The 19,906-nt window shown below is 38.5% G+C and overlaps 1 protein-coding gene across 1 annotated transcript in view; it reads left to right on the top strand.

Moving 5' to 3' along the window:
* Window positions 1–19,906, top strand: part of THADA (THADA armadillo repeat containing) — a 160,545-nt gene that overhangs the window by 129,992 nt on the left and 10,647 nt on the right. The window contains 1 exon segment of the mRNA XM_050315607.1: window positions 1,989–2,120. Coding sequence (XP_050171564.1) covers window positions 1,989–2,120 — 132 coding nt within the window.

The raw sequence follows: 19,906 nt of genomic DNA, 5'->3' as shown, positions 1-19,906 counted from the left end.
GGGACACATTCTACTATAAGAATGATTAATAATTGGATCACATTATACCTCCCACGTATAATTTTTTTTTTTACAGTTAATGTTAGACTGTCTCTTTAGAAAAGAAAGAAAGAATGAAACAAAAATTACAGAGTGTTATTAAGTAATACATTACTGACTGAGAGGCAAAAGCTAAATGAAACTCTCTGCTCTGTACTGCAGAATACATGTTTTTTTTTCTTTTAGCTTTTTTTTTTCCCCTGCCTTCTGTGAATAGAGAATAAGGGGATTTTGTGATTAAGGAGCCAAGAGATATACAAGAATAAGTAGTAACAGATGATAAAGAAATTATTTTGTGTCCTGAACAAGATGGGCAGCAGTATTACAGTGAGAATTTTAGCAAATCAGGGGCATGATCTAGTGTTTAGTTGTAGTGATATAAACTCAGAATCATTCTCTTAAAGGGGTTATGCACATATAAACAGTTTTGACTTTTACACCTTATTCTGCATCACCTTGCTTGACCACATACAGTAAAAAGTAGAAGTTAAGAAGACTTTGGTTGTGTGGAATGGAGTTGTAGTTGTTCCAATAAGTTTCCATTATTATGCTCATAAGAGGAAGAGTGAATGCCATTCGCTATGTTCTGGGTGACCCCATCATCTCTCCATCATGCTGCTTGAGGGTTCAGAAAAAGTCTTTCTGGAAAATCCATTTGCAGACTTCCACCACTGCTGGAGATCCTGTAGAAACTTGTCTAGATGGGAAAGCTGGCCATTGAATCTATAAGGGAATAATTATTCTGCCCTAGCTGTGCCATTGGAACATTATTGAGTGTGTTATGTTAGGAAGAAAAGCAACTCTTTCTGTAATAATTATACTCCATGCCATTCCCACATAGGGAAATTGTATGAAATACAGGAATGCTTTCTCTGCCTGTGTAATAAAGCCTTGAGCAATTTATTGTGGCCAAGCAGTGAAATACAATTGTCTGGCTAGCTTTGTAATACAAATGTCTGATAGACCTACTGATAACATGGTTGAAGAAAACCAGCACAACAATGAAGCACCAGCTCCCCTGTTGTCTGTGATCACCAGAAAGTAATATCTAACAGCTGGCTGCATCTACAAGAGACCTTCTAGTAGGATCCCTTAATGCAGATGTTCAAGAAGACCTGAAAAGTCAGATGAAAAGTACCCCAGCAAAGCTAGGAGCCTTGTGACTCCAGGTGGTCATCCACAGTGTGACAGCACTGAATGGCACAAGGGTTTGCAAGTGGATTATTGCTCGTGAGATGAAAATTGCCACTGGGGTGGTATGTGCTGTCTGCCTGTTTAGGGTCTACCTAGTGAGCACCTCTCTCTGGGCAGTTACCTCTGATTAGTTTTAACTGTGTGCATGTAATTACTCTATGGATTTAACTTGACTTGCTCCAACAGATAGTGTAAGGGTGCCAGGGCTTGTTGGTGAGTGGTGAGGTGAGGTGGATGTAGGAGAAGTAGGTAACTGGTAGATCCCTGGGAGCTGGGATCATCTGCTTTTTCCTGCAGGGAATGGTATTTGTATCCAGGACTACTGGCATTATCTGAAGAAAGCTTGGTTTGGAAGCTCCTGCTCCAGGCAGGTTGCAACAGCAAATCCATGGTCAGAGTGCGTTGGTCAATCTCCAGTGGCAAAATTTTTGACATTGCCAGACAGGAATTCTGCACTCCTAGAAACTGTAGAAAATTCAGAGCACTCATGAGTTACAGCTGAACCCAGTCAGAGAGGTCCATTCTCTTATCTGTTGCCCACTGTTTAAACTAAGCTGAGTCTGCCATCTACATAAAGTTCACACAGGCTGAAAATACTTTGATCATATTGGCAGTCATTTTGCCAGTGGTTTGTCAATGTGCTTTTCTGCAGTGTTTCAGCCTTTGTTTTGTTTAGCTGTGGAAACAGAACTCTCTAACTTCTTTGAATGCATGTAAGAAATAGAATTCTCATTTTTCTCCATAAATGAATGTAGGACTGTCTGATACCCTTGCTCTGTGGAAGTGTGTGGTTCTACTGCTGCAGAATGAAGATCTGGTAGTAAGGGATGCTGCTGCTGAAGTCATACAAGTGGCACAGTCTGAAAAAAAGAGCAGTGAAGGAACAGGTATGTTAACTTTGCTTTTAAATATTGGATACTTGGGAGGCAAAGGTATTTCTCTTTTCATCACAAACGTCTTGCTAACCGTAAAGTGCTCCATCCATCTCTTATAAATATGTACCATGGAAGATAAAAAAGTTTAACACCCACTTATGCTTTCTTATTTTGCTTTTACTGTTCTTGGCATAATTTACATATGGTGACATAGCCATGTAAAAAAAACAACAGCAGTATTCAGCTTTATGGTTCTTGCTGCGATGAGTCAACTACCACATAATTTCACATTTTGAAAGTTCTTTAATACCAGCTTTGGTCTAATATAATGCAGTGGAAGACGCTCTTTGAATCCCAGGTCATTATAAGAGCCTGATCACAGAGAGATAGGAATCTAGGAAACAGTATGCAACTCATTGATTCATTATTAGACCTTGAAATCCATTTAGATCCAGATCAACAAAGACAATCCTCAGCGTACCCACAATGTGCTTTTGAGGATGTAGGCCTTTTTGTCTGCTTGCCCTAGTTTACTCAACCCTATTAATTTTAAAATAGCCACAAAACTTGAGTAGGCTTAACTAATTAATGTGCTCTGAGAGTCTTTGCTGACGCATTCTTCCATGTGTTGAGAGTAAATTAGAATTTGCTACCAAGCTCATCTCTCTCTGGTGGTCCCCACTGGTCTGTGCTACTCAGTAATGCCTGCACCAAATTAGTCAGCCATCTCCAGTTGAGCTTACGCTAGGCTGGAGATAAAGCAACTCTATGGTTTAAAAAAAAACAAGAAAAGGCAGCAAAATTATATGTTTGCCAGTATGGTAGATAGAACTAGCCAGGAATCTGCTCATGTGGCAAGTGTTTTTTTGAGCTGGTGCTGTTCTGGCACAGTGCTGTGGGGTAGAAGATGATAGAAGGAGGGATATGCCATCGACTGCTTTGATCTTTCTGTTAAATCCCACAGCTCTGATTCCAGCGCTGTCATCACAGCTCTGGCAATTTATCTAGTTCCAGCTACAGCCCTCTTGACTGTCAAGGGCTCTGCGTCCGTGTGCCTCAGGTCCCCAACACTGTTCTTTAGGGGGCATCCTCAAGTGTCTCAGGATGGTACTTCCTTTGGAAATAACACAATGCTGCATTGTCTCTCTGGCTTCTTGTATCTTCTCCCTTTCTTGTTGTATCCCAGTGTCAAGGGATATTTGCCTGTAAGTAGATGAGAGCTCTGTCCTACTAATCAATACTAAGGTCACATCAGCCCTTGCTCTTACAATTTACCACTTTGCAAAGGAGAAGTGGCCGTAATTGAGGAAATAACATCATAACTGTTTTTTATTTGCTATGTTCGTAAATAGGACAGGGACCCCACTCCCCAAACTTCTGTTAACCCCCTAATTATACTTAGTTGTGCCTTCCTGATTTTTCACTTACACTTCTTGTAATGAAATTACTGTCTTTGTGTCTAGAAAAGAATGTGATTTGCTTTCTAGCTTTTGGGGGAGCAGGGCAAGGAGTTTTGCCCTTGTGGTTTTTATTTATAACCAGAATAAAATAAGCTTACCCTTGTATATTGTTTACTTCCATTTACTCCCTTTCTTTTCATGTGCATATGAAAGTATGTTTGGGTCTGGGGTTTAGACATTCCAGGGATCACCAGTGCTCTCTGTCCTGGGAATTTTTAAATTACATTCAAGTATCTACTTATTTTTCTCAGTTTTCATACCATGAAAGTCTGATTTTTCATCACAGCACTGATTTTAAATAATCTAGGCTCATACACTGAAATGTATTAGAAGCCATGAAACAGCTCTCTTTAAACATATTATTTGATAACAAATTGCTGGATGTCTTAAACTGACTGACTTTTCATTTCCATTGTACGATGACAAATAAGTATTGTGGCCCAGAAGTTTTATCATAAGATCAGAAAGATTACTTGAAATCAGAAAAAGGAATGGATATCTAGAAACACATTTTCATACCTTCTGTAATTCTTTCAGTTTTATTTCATTACCATTGCCACTAGCTCACATGGGAGAGTAAAGAAACTATTATAATTTCAACTTCATTTGCGCATCAGAATTTTTTGTGTCCTAATAGCCATTATATTTCCAGAAATACTGCACTGTAGAAATGGGTTATGATGAGTTTCATCTTTTACTGCTGTTAATTTGCCATACAGAGGGTAGGAATGCTGCTCACAAAATACAAGCACTGGACTCAACAGAAATTTTGGCACTAGCGTCTTCATATTTGCTCTTCACAAAATTCTCTCTTGCACTCTATACAAGGCATGTAAGGTAGCAATAGGCTGTAGTTGCCTGCAGAAGAACTGTATTGTCAGCGTAGGGAATCAGCACCCTGTGAGCTTCATTTATGTGTGAGATCCAGAAGAATCTGTGGTTTCCTGCCCCTGCCCTTCCTGTATGCTGGCATCTTGTTTTCCTGTGAAAGAATAGAGTATGAAATGTTGTGCAGTTGTGTGTAACAGCTGGATCAAGGCTGAATTAGTGTCCTGCTTCAGCAGAGCAAGATTTGAAGTTGGACTGATGTTAACAATAACAAAGTTGTTAGCAAAGACTGTTTATAGAGTTGTTATAGCACATTTTCCCTTTACATGCATGTGTGCTGATTAACAGTACAAATGTGTAGCAGAATGATAGTGTCAAATAATAGGTATTTTCATGTCATTTATAGATGGTGAAACTGGAGGCAAATGATCCTATTATAGTGTGGTTTCACTTCCAGTAACGGCGCCTATCTTGTGTAATTCTTTGAAATGTTACCGTGAGCTCCTGGAAGAGAATATGAACTTTGTTTCCTGTTATTCCCTCAGGGCTTTTAGTGAGGGCAAAACCCCCAGTCTCCTCAGGTAACTAATCCATGCAGCTTTGGATCACTCAAATTATGAAAGCAGTAAGATTACACAGTCTGAAATGCATGGTAACAAATGTGATACAAGAACCCTGTGAAAACTGCAGCCCTCATTTTTGTTGAAAGGAGAAAAGCTCAAAAGACCAAACACTGATACACAGCAGGGCTCCTTGCTCTACCCTGCTCTTCAAGCCCCAAGAAAACCCCTACAAAACCTACTGTTTATTTTTATGGAAGGCAAGGACTTTTATTGTTACCAGTAAATTTCATTTTTAAAAATTTATTTTATTCATACAGAGAAGCTTGTTTTAATTTTGTATTATGTACATAATTAGAAGGGGAAGTTATTGAGGTTGGCTGACGAGAGTAATTTTCTGAGCAGAGCAGGTCAAACAGAATCCTGTCTTACCAGAAGGGAGAAAAGCTTTTGTTTTCCTTGCTAAAAATACCAACTTAGCAGGTAGTTAAGGTTTTCCTAATAACTTGAACAATATAAAGCCCATCTGTAAGTCAAGGTATTGTATGTACACTTTGTTGTTGTTTCCTCATGCGTTGAGGTGTAAACCTCTTGGGGATTGTTTTATTCCTTTTAGTATGAGGGAGGGTACAGGAAGTATTGTATTCAGTGTAAAGGTAGAATAGCTGCTTTGAAATCTAATTAAATTAGTGACCCATGGCTGTGTAAAGTCTAGACCTATTCATAGCAGCATTTCTTATACAAGGGGGTTACTCCTCACATTTAAGTCAGGGAAATAGGAGGGGTTTTTCTCTACTGATGATCGCTTTACTGAATATCCTGAAAAGTTCAAGCAACTGCTACAACAAAAACTGTACTTATTCATGTCATTTTCCTCTATGACTAGTTTTTTATCTAAAGAAGTATTGCCTGAAGTAAATTTATGAGCTTGTGAGTATTAGAGAAGTTTGAATAAACTTATGTTTTTACTATTATAGCTAAACCAGTGCAATTCTGTAAAATTCTCTATAAAAAATACCTTTAGTCAGCTTAACCTTTATGTTGGTTAATTACCAAATTAACCTTAAAATAAGTTTAAGAGCGTTTTTAGTGTTGTCAGCATTAGCACCAATTTAGCTGATTTTTAAAATTGAGCTGAATTAAACTTAGATGAGCAATTAGATTCGTGAACTTGAGTAAATCCTTTGAAAGTGACTGAATGATTTAGCAGCCTAAATACTCTTCTTGAATATAATTTAGGCCTTCAGGAACCTTCTGCTATGTGTATTGTGAAATAGCAGTTTTGTATAGAAATGAGCAAGTTCCCTCATGGACTATGAGCTGTGTGGTTGCAGCAGAACATTGTTCAGCCAAGGGTGGGTAAATGGCCCACTCTGAGCACCACCATCACTGAGTGCAGTGTAAGCATCTTTGAAAATCAGTCTAATGTTGTTATTTCCCTCAGTTTTCGAGTAATTCTGAGAATGGGATTGTGGCTATAAATTATGTAGTCAGTATTAATCCACTGGCCAAAATTTCAGGTGTATTAATCCTGATCTTTCTGTTCCCATTTCACATGCTTAAGAAATAAGCAATAGATGATACTCCTGTGCCAGGAGTTTCTGAACAAAAGGCAATGCAAAGCTTTCTTTTCTTTTCTTGATGGTTGTTCCCTTCCTGATAGATTCTACTTTTTATCTTCAATGATAAATGTCCTGGTTTTTTTCATTCACCAGAAAAAAACAAACCAAAACCAGCTGGCTGGTTTAAAGAACCTGACTCCACCTTCTGAAGGCCATCCTGTTGGGAAGGGGCTGGCACTACAGAACAGATTGAGCTGAGATTCTGATGGAAGTCTTCATTGCTGAGCATTGACCTGTGTTTTAGTGGCCCACAGTATTTCAGGTTTATCTTATTGTATCAGACTAAATGCATGGAGGAACCTTTCAGCAACTTTCATTTTGTTTATTGACTAGAAGATATAAATGTGTGCAAAGGGATAACTTAAAATGTGCTGCCTGGGGTGGCAGGGAGAGAGAAAAAATATTTAATTAGATTGAAGAACTAAAACATTTTCAAGGTGACTCTGAATTCCTTTCTAGACTTTAGAAAGACTTCAGACCTAATCATTTGACTGGGTACAACCTTTCTCTTTATGGACCTTGCTGTCGTCTTTGCATGAAGGAAAGCAAAGCGAGTGAAGATGTTGCTTGCACGTCTCTTTTTTTTTTTTCACACATCATGAGTGTAAAAGTCAAGTTAATTCAAAATAAACTTTTGAATCTAGAGTGGATGTGGCTATCATGAAAGTGTGCAGAAGAAGGTTTATCTGCATGGGGGTTATCTGCATGGGGGTTTATTTGGGAGTGATGGTGTAAATAAGCTTTAACAGAGGTAGGAAAAGTCAAGGGAAGATCAGACTAGCTATACTAATGTTTGAAAGAGTTGAGAAGAAATCCTACTCAGATTTTTTTTCTTGTTCCTATCCTCTAAAAATCTTCCTTGGTGAACCTAAGGCTATGCAGAAGGTTTCATACATATATGCCCTAAGAAGATGTAGTAAATCACTTGAGCAAGAGATAAGAGATAAGGCAGTCTGTGTGATGTTAATGCAGCACAATGGTCTGGCAGTCATCATCGACACCACAGGGATATCAGCAAATCATGGGTGACTGGCATGATCCCAAAACTTGTACCCCAAATGTCCTTTACAACTGGCCCATGAAGCATTTCAGGACAAGTGGTTCAGATTTCATCTGCTCCAGTTGCTAGTGAAACAGCTACGAGTAAATGCTGGGCAAACCTAAAATGCTAAAAATACCATGGACATTGGTGGTGTTTAGCTGCATGATAAAAGCATCCCACATGCTGCATGGGAAACAGTAAAGAAAGGTATTTTATTTTATTTATTGCCTCATCTGCTTGTTGGCATTTGAAACTGTGTTTTTAAACTATTCCTTAAAATAAGTACAAACTTTGGCCGTAGCAAAAGGAGCTTTTCTACCACCTGTTTATTGTTGGGTAAATGCATTAAATAGGTTTCCTAAAGCTTTAGTTCATCAGCGTATCAAGTTAACCCCCTGTTTACTTACAAAATGCTAAGTCCATGCTGTGGGATTGGAGATGGAAAATAACGGGGCATTAGAACCTGTGCAATGTGCAAGTTTTAAGTCACTATGTCTCTCTCTTGATGAAATATAAAGGAGATATGTTAACAATCTATTCAGAACTCTCCTTTTCATGTAACTAATGTGTTCATTCTCTTGCCAAACTAGGGGACAGATTCACCACTTTTTGCTCTGCTTCTGTGCTGGCATAACCTTCCAGTGAGGCAAATAGGAGGACTGTGGTGAATAAAAGAAATGTCAGGTTACTCTGATCCTGGACAAAGATTAATGTGTAGGGTTCAACTTTTCTCATGCACTAGGTGACTTGCCCTGATGTTCAGGTTAGGCTAATAGGCCTCTGAGGCCCCAGACAGCTCCTTTAGTTGTGGGTCTTAAAACCAGTTCTGCCAGCTGCCTGGCTTTGAGGAATAAGTGGTAATTGCCCAAACATAAACTAGGGAACTGCATGCATGCAAACTGGTTTAAGGATGCATTAACTGGAGTCTGTGGTGGGATCGGATTGTAGGTGATAGATTTCCTTTGCTTGACTGAAGTCAGACTTGTGCATTTTCTTCTCTATTCTGAGATTTTAATTTCTTCTCTATTTAAAGGTTTGATGGGAGGGTTACAAAAAGCACAAAGTCAGAACCTGACTGTAGAAAGAGCTGTGCTGAAACTGCCTGGAGCTCTTCCACTAGCTAGCCTGAGAATGGAGGTTGGCTGGCAGTGCTGTGGATGGGTGGCTACAGCTGCATACAGAAGATTGAACATTTTCATTCTAGATATGTGACTTGCTATGATACAGCTGCTATGGTGTGGAAAGTTAAGAGCTTCCTACAAATGCGTCAATTTTAGATCCTTCCTAACGCCCTGGGTAGGAAAAAACAGTGAATTGGAAAGAGCATTTAAAACGTGCTTATTGCCATCCGTGATTTTCAGTCTGTCTTGAGAGTTGCTTATAATTTTGGAATCTGTTGGTCAGAAAAATCTCCCAATCAGATCTTGTGATATGCCACGAGTGCTTGGGAACGGTCCAGGAGTTCTCATAGCATGGTCTGGGTTACTAATGGAAAGCTGCTAATCATATTAACCAAAATATGTTTATGTTCCTTGTATCGGGGACAAGTGGAAGGAAGGTTAATGAAATTTTTTTCTGGAATCAGCTCAAGGATTTCTTCTGCTTTGTGAGTACTCTTGATAACTGCATTCTGGTAACTAGATGTACAGCTCACTAAACAGAACTGGATTTCTAAGCCTGCTCTGAAAGAGGATTCTTTTGAGCTGAATGTTAGGATTTAAATGGGAGGTGGCATTTATCCAAATGGCCTTTAAGCAGTGGAAAGCAGAATAGACATAGACAAGATCCATCCAGGCAGAAGCAAAACAGAGTACGGAAAAGTCGTGATACAGTCAAAAGCAACAAAAAATCACAGCAGAGCAGATCTGCTCCTGTTGCAGAATGAGGTGATTTTCTAGAAGTTGTTTACTTTCAAAGACTTACGCGTGCGATCTGTGTGATAGTCTGTGTTATAAGCAATACCTGAGGCCTCAGTGGAGAGGTGTAAAGTAGCGGCAGCAGTTTGTGGTATTATATTCAAACATAGTGTAGGACTTTGTTTTCAGAGACACTGTAAGGTGATGACATCTCTTCAGTTACATTAGATAAGGCATGTTGAGGACAGGGGGAAGGTCAAACAGCTGTGTGTGTATTCTGGGAATCCTCTGAAGCGAGCCCAGGCGAGGGAGGCAGCGGGTGATCTGCTGAGAATTACTAGAACACTCTGCACGATGAAGAGCACTAGATGTTACTGAAAAGTAGTGTAAACCGTGGAAGGTAACATCCCTGATAACATACTTAAGCTATCTGTAATTATAGGATTGTAAGTAGAGTAGGGTTCACACAGAAAAAGGACAGAGTTCTAAAAATGTTGAATGTTGAGCCTTCTGCTTCAGGGACCCTGCCTCTGGCTGCATCTTTTTTCCCCTTCTATGCTTTTAATGGTCAATACTTCCTTATGCCCACACATGGAGTAGAATTTATGCAGGGAGATAAATGTGTAATGATGACCATTTAAATCCTGGCAAACTAAATAAGTGGTAAATACCTGTGCTATTTGGTGACTACCTGATGACTATGATGACCTTATATTTAAGAAGTTTGTTCCAGAAAGCAAAATGACACGTGGTAGAGATTATGAAATACTTACTGTGGCTAGAAGCTGTAATTTGGGGTTTTTTACATCTGTGGTAATAGTTCTAAGAAGGTAACAATTACGGGTCAGTCGCAAGGATGAAAGAATTGAGGTCTAGGAGTGTAAACGAATTCATCTGGTCTTTCTGCTAGAATAAATTTAGGGCTGTTTCAGGAGCAGATTTGACATCCAGCCTAGTTGTATCATATTTTTATGCTAATAGGTATATTTTGTGTCTTTGTATTAATATTTCTGTTATACCTGGCGTTCTAGTTTTATATCCTGAAAATACCTCCTATTGTTATGAAAAGTTTTGGAAGATCTGATTGGGAAGTTATTAGGTCTTCAAAATTGCATTTGTAGTATGATTGTTTCATTGTTTAATGGTGACTCTTCAATAGTGTTTAACTGTTGTCCTTAGGTACAGAGGACATCTTCAGTTGGCTGAAAATATGGCTTAAGTATTTTTGTTCAGAAAACTCTTTGGTAATTACCTTTGGGCTCAGGGACCCATCACTGAGTATATTGACTGCCTTTTTTTTTTCTTTCTGATGCCATTGTAGGGAAAGGCTGTCTACAGCTTACCTCCTAAACTTGAAGTCTTTGTGTGCGAGTAAAATAATAACGAAGAAGCACTGAGTTGAAGCCAAAGTGAATTCACACCCTCCTGAAACTTTTTTATGAAACTTCCTAAGCTTATGAAACCAGATTTTTTGATATATGCTGTTAAAGTGTTGTTCCTGTTAGCTTAAAAAGTGTGTGCCCTTTTGCTATAAGCAAAATAGCACCACTATTGATCATCTTTTGCTTTTAAAGCATTTCACTTTATTTCTGAGAGATAACTATGGTATGTTAGTGTTAAAAAAAAAATCTGTTTGTTTCTTTTATTGCATTGCTTTGTACTCCTGATTAATTATAGAAAAAGTAAGCAGCACTCTTAGTTACATTAATTGAAAAGAATAGTTTTGCAAACCAGGACAGTAAATTATGCAGTCAGCAGGAGTAAACAAAAACTGAAGGACTGATCATATTCTTCTGAATAGAGCTATTTTGTGCTTTCTCTAATCAAGCTGAAGTGCAGAAGAGCCAATGCTTTGAAACAAAAGTACTTTGTTTCACAGGAGTGTAAAAGAATGTCAGGGAAGGCTGGGGGGAAAAAATTGTATTATCCACTCTATGTTGACTAAGTTTTACAGCTAGATCGTGAAGAGTTGTAGTAGATTTCTGTTGGTTTCATTTCTTGTTTGTTTTTTGTAGCTGGGATTCTGCATTGCTAACTGTGGGCAGGCTAAGAATTAAGAAGAATGTTCGGCTTTTAAATTGTATTCAGACTTGTGAAATATTATTTTAACAGCTTTAGAGACATAATAGAGGTTCTGTCATATATGAAGGTTGCAGGACCTGGCCTGTAGTCTGTGTGACATTTTGCTACTATATTCAGCTCTTGTTATACCAAGTTTGATATATCTGAGCAGTTTGGTGTAAGGGACAGTTATTATAAAAAAATTTTTTTAATCTAGATTGTATTGAAAAATAGCCAAGCAACAAAAGAAAAGAAATCCTGTTACTTCAAGAAGAGTTGTTTCATGATTGAGAATTGGGAAAAGGGAATAAGGGAAAGAAGAACATTGGAGGAATTAAAGGGAGTTGCATACAAATTAAAATAATTTGATTTTATATGGAGCTCACTTTCTCAGAGCATCCACCCAGGGGTTAGACATAGTTAAAATTCGGGATATTTGGTGGTAACTTTTTGATCATTTGTTACCTGGCCCAGGTGAAAGCTGGAACAAATAGATGCAATTTTAACTAGGACTGTGCACAAAAAGGCTTTAGTTGCCTATAGTCTGCAACCGTCCCCCTCCTCCTAGGATTACTAAAGATGCAGAAATTCGAATGGATACGGACCAGCATCTCTGATGTTTTTGGTATCCCGAATATTAACTTCATGTACAGAGCAGTTGAGTACTGTATGCTGGAAGTTCTGAAGGGAAAGACTTGGGAGAGCCCTGGGTAGGCATGTCCATACACACATGGCATTCTTTATAAAGGCTGAGATGGAATGCGTGCACAAATCATGTGACAGGCTGGAGAACTTGCTAAAGTTTACAAGTTTTCAATAAATTATTTCCATACCCTCTGTTACCTCATAGTCCAAAATGTGGAAAACTTTAAAAGTCTGTCTCAGTACTGTAGACATCTAGTTTGTAAACTGTTCATAGATGAGCTAAATATAGGAAATGTTAATTTAAACATTTATATTATTCCTAGAAAGAATACAAAAATGTCTGCTAAGAAATGCATGTATAGTGCTATGGGAAATAACAAATTTACTTTTGGTAAATATCTTACTTATGGAAGCATGTAGGATACCAATACTTATTTGTAATGTTATTTTGCACCTTGAGGTATTTCACCAAGAATGAGGAGATGATGATACATTTCTGCAAGCAGATTTTTGCACAAAGAATTTAATTTGTGTATGCGTGGGTGGGTGTGAGGTAGAGAACATAAATATCTTTGCAAACTAACCTAAACCACCACCTTGTTTTCATGTAAGTCAGCACTCAGAATTTTTAATGACCAAGATAGTACCTACCTGTGCCAGAGTCAAAGCAGCACCCTAGAATGGATGTAGGTTTTGTTGTTTTACTGATTCCCTGTGCCACAGCCTTCCCACTGATTTGCTCTCTTTAATTCCTAGTGTGTTGATGGCGGGGGTGGGAAGCAGTTATGGGACACAATGGGCTCTTACTTCAAAACCTAAGATGTGTAAAACTCAGCGTCTCTTTTTTTCCTATAATCAGTTCCAAATGAGCTCTTACCAGGGGAACTCAGAACTGGCTTGGTTGAACAAATTGATTTCTCATGCATGAGAAGGTGAAGTTAAACATCATTGGGAAGCCTAGAAATTTAAATTTTTAGAATTAGAGTTTTTATAAAGGGCTTTTGATTTATTAGATTTAGAACAAGACTGTTGAAATCACCTTGAGGAGCAGAATTATTTATGGCAGCTGCTTACAGTACCAGTGTAATGCCACTTTTGCATGTTTTTAATTTTGTTCCTTCACATGGTCTGTGCTGTGTTAATGATCACCTTGTCATGCTGGCAGTGGAAAACCGTTTTATAAATAATTCCCACTGGTAAGATGAAAGTGTTAACAGAAATACTTTAGTGAAGGTCTTGATTAACTTATACACTTGGCTTGATCACAGTGAAGCTTAAACTTACAATATCTTGTTACCAGGACTAATAAAACCCATTCATTTTTTTCGTGTACTGTGTTAATTACCCTGTTACTTTCCCGCATGGGCAGACACACACAGGCTGATTGCATGTTGGTGTTGAAGACCACGGTTACACTTTTTGACTTCTCCTTGCTGTACTTACAAGCTCATACCCAAACAAAACCAACCTTTCCTAATTCCAGAATCTGTATATTGTAATACTAGACCTTTAGGACTGTAGATTGTTACATTTAGGTGCACAACTTAACCTATTTTTGCTATAAACAGCAGAAGATAGATTTTTTTTTAATTTTTTATTTTAATTTGTTTGTTTGTTGGTTTTGGTTTTTTTTTTTTGGTAATTTGCTCATACTTACTGAAAGCTCACTGTCTAATGTACAGGCATTAAGAAGCACAACTAAGAATTGAATTTCCAGAATATCTTTCTTCTTTAATTCAAATTCCCCAAACGCAAATTATTCCAGTAAATCACCATATTGCAATATATTATACTAACGTACCATATTCCATCACTACCACCTCTCAGAAACATCAGAAAAATAGGTATATGCCATGTTCTCTGCAGCCTGGTAGTATTAGGATCTAATAAACTCTGTTAGTGAAGGGCCTTTCAGAAAAGATGTTCTCAATATTGATTTCCATCTCCTAAAGCAACTTCCTTGGGGGTTGGATTAGGTGATCTCCAGAGGTCTCCTCCAACCACAGTGATTCTGTGAAAGCAATGTTTGTTGGGTAGATGAGTTTAATTAGTCAAAATCATACTCAGGTAGGAAATAGTCTTTCAGGTTATATACCAAAATACAGGTGATTTGATACTTTGGACCCAGTGACTTCATTCTCCCCTAGTGCAAGGTCAGCACAGACCTTGGAGTGCAAATACAGTGGGGTGTGAGGAGAACCTGGGGATAAAGGGATCTCAGGGTGAAGTAGTACTTACATATACAAACTGAATTCTTTTATATTCTGATCTGTAGAAGAAACAGTGGTTTTGTTTCACATTCATAGAAGTAGTAGAGACAATAAAGGCAGCCCTTGCTTGTCAGTTGCCTTATTTTGCAAAGTATTTTGAATTTTACTGTGGTCATCGGCGTGCTGCTGCAGGAGGCTGTCACAGAATAAAGGTAAATTCTCCAAATTAGAGGATTTTACTTGAATCTCACAGTTAGTGATGAAGGCTTAACTAGTGCTGTCCATGGCAAGGTGAAGCAGAATATGGCCTTTCCTGAAGGAGACTTGTTTGAAACATGCAGATGGAAAAATAAGATGTTAAAGACAGGAGTCTTTATATTAATAAGACATATGTTACAGTCCTGTCACAATGTGGACTATAACTTCAAATGACATTATTTAATTAAAAGAAAAAAAAAGGAACAAAAGTTCCTTGAGCTGTGAAGTGAAGGAAGCTTGGGGTTTGGTGTTGTGGTTTTTTTCCATGGATTTGTTTCACAGATAAGTGGATTTTCTCATGTCTGATGACTGAAGTTTTGGCCTTTCACTAGGCATGACAGCAGTAGGATCTCTTTTCTTTACCCAGCTGGCTAGTTTCATAGAAACAAGACTTAATATTTCAGATTCCCTTATCCTTTTTGTCAGACTGGACTGAAATTGTGCAGCTGGACCAGAAGTTGTGGTAGAAAACACATACACAGAAATATGCCTCCTGATTTCCTTATTTTGTTTAAAAATGGGGAAAAAATCCCTTTGATGTTGTTTATTCTTTCAGATTCCCAGTCTGATGATATAAAATATACCAGAGTTATTCTTTTCTGTGCACTGAGTGCTCCCTTCCTCTCTACCTTCCCTCACGCTTCATCCTCTGTCGTTCTTGCACCTTTTCAACAGATCTTGAATTGACCTCTGTAAACTTACTGCCTTCTGCTTTTCTGTCTCATTCTCTTGGTAATTTGCTTTGTAAATTAAATTGTGTGAACTGAATATTTTTAAATGGAGGGTTGATGGGCTGTTGTTAGGGTTGCCTAACGCTTCTCATTTTAAAATCCTGGTTTTCAGCCACTCATGTTAATCCTTACTAGTTGGTACTGAGTTTTCTCTATACTGTATTTTTGTAAACTTTTATTATTTGATTTTTGTTACCATACACATGATTCAACATAAGAAATTAGAAGACAATGCTATATTTGTGAAGGCTGTGAAAAAAATTGAAGGCCTTTTCTTTTGAAACTGTTACACAGGTATGCTTTGGTTATGCAGGATATTTTTGGTAAAATATGTACAAATTTGGCTGAGAAATAGGATTATGAAATGCTATACTTTTCAGTATAGGTAGATATATACACAATAGAGATTCAAAGGAGCCTAAAAGCTAAGACCTCCGAAGATTTTTGTGTTCACTAAGCCGCTTAAATTTCTCTACTCCTGACACGTTTACCTGCATTCCAAACAAGGCTACTGAGGATGCTCTGTGCTGGGAACACTGCTTTACAAGGTAGCTCTGGTCCAGACTGTGTTCAGATACTTTAAATAAAAACTCTAGTGCTTTTTGTAATACTTCTGAGTGGTCAGCAAAATGGGGAGGAGATGAGTCATCACTTCTGAAAAGCGGTTAGGATGGTTAGAGAAGGGGGAAAGAGTAGATCAGAAAAATTTGGTTGACTGCTGAAGGAGTCAAGCTGAACTGATGAGAGTAAGGGACCGGGAGGTGCTGCTCAGTGTGGTATGGGGAGGAGACTCGCTCTTGTCATTGTGAGAGGTGGGCACGCTGGAGGAGAAAGGAGGAAAAAGTTCTTTGGTGAAACACATAACAAGAGGGAGGCTTTTGAAGGGTTCAGAAGAGAAAGAGTGTAGGAAAGAAGCAGAATGGATGAAGATAAAGGGGAACACTTCCCTGCATTTTGGGATACTGTGACTGGAGGTAGTTGTGAGGCCAAGTGTCAGACTCAGGGCTTAGCTTGTCAAAATAATGAGAACTGTATTGAGATACCATGGAGTCTGGTGACTGGGGCTAGGTAGAAGACACTGGAACAGTGCTATGCATATTCCTCCCACCTCCAGAGGTGCTACCATTTCTTATTGTTTCATTAGTTTCAAGTGGTCAGCCTTGTGGCTTCACTGCTTTTCTGATGCATGAGAGTCAATAAAATGTCACATTATTTGGGTAAGGTATAGATTTTTTTCTTCTTTTTTTTTGAACTTGGCAGATTACACATATATGTTGTCATCTGCTTTCTCCTGTCTTTCCCCACAACAAGAGTATTCGGAAGACTGCAAGGTCAAGTGTCCACATGTTAGAAAATCCAACTTGAATTCAACCTGGTAGTGGTGCATGTGTGAAGAAGCAAGGATAAATTACACTATCAGTGCTTGGGTTTTTTTACAGAAGTTCTTTCATAATTCAGTAGAGAGTGCAAATTAGCTCTGGTGATGAATCAGGAACATACAGTATAGGAAACTATCATCTCCAGCAGTACTATTACCTCAGCTGCAAGTTGAATGTGATAAAGTAGTAAGATCAGGATCACAAGAAGGGACATGCCAGAGCTATTCAGTTTTGTTCTCGTAATTTGCATTCTGTCCCTGCCTCTCCCAGAGAGTTGTTTTGTGCAGGTAAGCAAGTCATTCCAAGCAGCATTTGGAAAGGAGGTCACTACTTTGCTGAGTACTTAGCTGGATACCTTGCAGGCATGATTTGCTGGAGTTCAGAGCACACACAGCTAAAGCCAGAGGGAAATGCATTTTGAATATTAAAGCATTATAGGGTGCTGACTTCTCAGTGAAACAGGTCTCAGACATAAAACCAGTCCAGATTTTTTAATCTTCATGACTGTCTACTCTGCCTGCAGAATAGATAGTGCCATTCCTTCTTTCTGTGCACATCATTATAAGTGCAAGTGATTTATGAAGCATTCCATATCACGTTGAATGACTGAGAGTCACAGGTTACTTAGCCATTCTGTCTTCTCTGCCTATTTAGAATATTTTGGAATATTTTGAATAAGAAAGGTCAAAGCCATTTATTAAATGCGTAGAAAAGAGAAGTAGAGTTTTCTTCCCTATAGTGGGGAAATCCCTGGTGTTGCATAGTTCATATCTGCATTACTATGTGAGACACAAATGTTTTAATTTTTGTGGTGTCTTGTGCAAAGAGCACTTATATTCAGCACACTGGGGAGAGCATTCAGAGCACTTAGTTCCTTCTCAGTTGAAGAGGCACAAACCAGTTCCTCAAAGGACTTGAAGGAAATGAAAAAGACAAATGTAAAATCTGTATTAGACAAGTATATTGGTGTCTATGTTAGACTTTCTGTTGAAGAACTCTGGTTACTGATTGAATACTATTTATCAGTCAAAGAGTCTGTGTATATATATTTACATTTTGTGCAAGACTAAGCAGCTCCTGCTCCTTCTGTAAATTTACTTGGAAGAAGGTCTCAAAGTAATTCATACAAACCATGTTACAATTTACTGATCCATCTGAGTGGATTCACCTGAGTGCCGAGGCCTCCACAGTTGTGGTGTGTCTGCTGAAGATGCAGATGAAGTTGCAGGTAGTCACCCCACAGATGTCTGGGATGGATGCATACCATCCAGCTCCCTTGGAGCCTGCTAGAGGATGCCCTGATGACAGCTAGAAGCTTCCTAGCAAATCTTAAACCAGCTGGTATGCATTTAGACTGTAGCTGTATGGAAATGCCAGAGCCTCAGGTACTTTGGTAAGAGAGATATAAGTAAGTCATGTGATTTCCAAATTGGTGGGGACCTGCCCATGTTAATGGAAGTATCCTGGGTCACTACAGGTGCAAAATCCAAAAGTCACATAGGTGGCAAGAGCTGTGTGAAGGAAAAAGGGGTGAACAACTCCTTGGGATCTCTTTAATGTGAATATCGTATTGTGAAAAAACATTGAATCATAGAATCAGATGGGCTGGAAAGGACCTCTGAGATTATCAAGTCCAACCCTTGATCCACTACCACCAAAGTTACTAGACTATGGCACTAAGTGCCACATGCAGTCTCTTCTTAAATACCTCCAGGGACAGAGAATCCACAACCTCCCTGGGTAGCCCATTCCAATGCCTGATTCTAGAAATGCCTCAGCCACACTAGAATGATTAGAATCACCAAACCTTTATTTTGATCAAAACTTTCAGTAATGGAGTGAGGAATATGTATGTGTCATCTCATTTCTGAGTATTTCTGAAAGAAGGGCCAGAAACCAATCACTCTCAAGTGAAATCATTGGTGCATCATCTTCCCAGTGAAAAGAGCAAATGGTTCTCTCATGGAGAGAAAATGTTCTTGAAAAAATTTTCAGAGATATTTTCCATTCCAGATTGAGACTTGTGGCTGTTTACCTGTTAGACACTTGCAGGAAAACTGCCCTAAAGTTCTCCTTAGATCACTGTCCTTTGGGTGATCTGTAATCACTGAACTGTTGAATAGGAGATCCCTGGCAGCATCTGCTTGTCTGTAAGACCATATTTCAAGAGTCAGGCTGACTTCTTTTGCTGTAATGTGAGAAAACTGTGTACAACAGATCATACTACACTGCATCAAAATCAACTTGCAGCAGGCATTGGAAGGCGTTTTGGTCTTGACAGAAAAAATGGAAGAACGTCTTGGTCATTTGTACTAATTCCTCGTATTTTTAATGTTTTGTGGTCCTGGTTGCTTCTCAGATTACCATGTGTTTTCAAACTTAATTATATTTTCATAGCATTGTGTATCTGTGTACATATATGTCAAGAAAAAGATAAAAATAATGTGAGCTGTCCTTTACACACAAATTTCAACCCTTAGAAAACATCTGAATAAGATGGACAATCTTAACTGTATTGGAAGCTTGTAAGGTGGTTGGGGTTGTTTTTATTAATGTTTGTTCATATGGTGAGCAAGTTCTGTGGGGTTTTGCTCTTTAAGAGTATTCTCTTACATGGTGAGGAAATGGGTTTAGAAAATTGGCTAGTAAAGAAGGTGAGACTGTATCATGAACATTTTGGCATAAATTGTTATACAAAATATTTATGGCACTTTCCATAAGAACAGTTTTGTAGCCACTTCATTTTGAATGTCACCCTTTTTTAATAAGTAGTATGAAACAAAGATGAAAAATAAAGATAAACCATCTTAAAAACAGTTTCTCCCCATACAACTTCACTTTAAGGTATCAGAACAGATACGAAGACTGAGGTTCCCAAGCTGCTTTTTTCCTGTTCTGCTCAAAAATACCTTAATTCAGTAAGTCACACATACACTTGAATCAGATGTTTTGTAGTAAGTTAGCAAGTCTCTACTCAGGTGTTCCCAACAGCCACAGTTTGCAGGAATCTGCAGCTCTGCCTCATCCCACCTTTTAGAGAGAACTGCTGGAAGAAGGATGAGAAATAAACTATCATTCAGGAGAAAATGTAGAACAAGATCAAAGCATGTTGTAACCCAGATGGCCTTGAAAATGAGAAGATCTTT

This window comes from Myiozetetes cayanensis, unplaced genomic scaffold (assembly GCF_022539395.1).
Source record: "Myiozetetes cayanensis isolate MyiCay16 unplaced genomic scaffold, myiCay2020 scf2-11, whole genome shotgun sequence".
Taxonomy (NCBI): Eukaryota; Metazoa; Chordata; class Aves; order Passeriformes; family Tyrannidae; genus Myiozetetes; species Myiozetetes cayanensis.
Note: the sequence above shows the minus strand (reverse complement) of the source record. Positions and strands in the feature narration are given on the sequence as shown.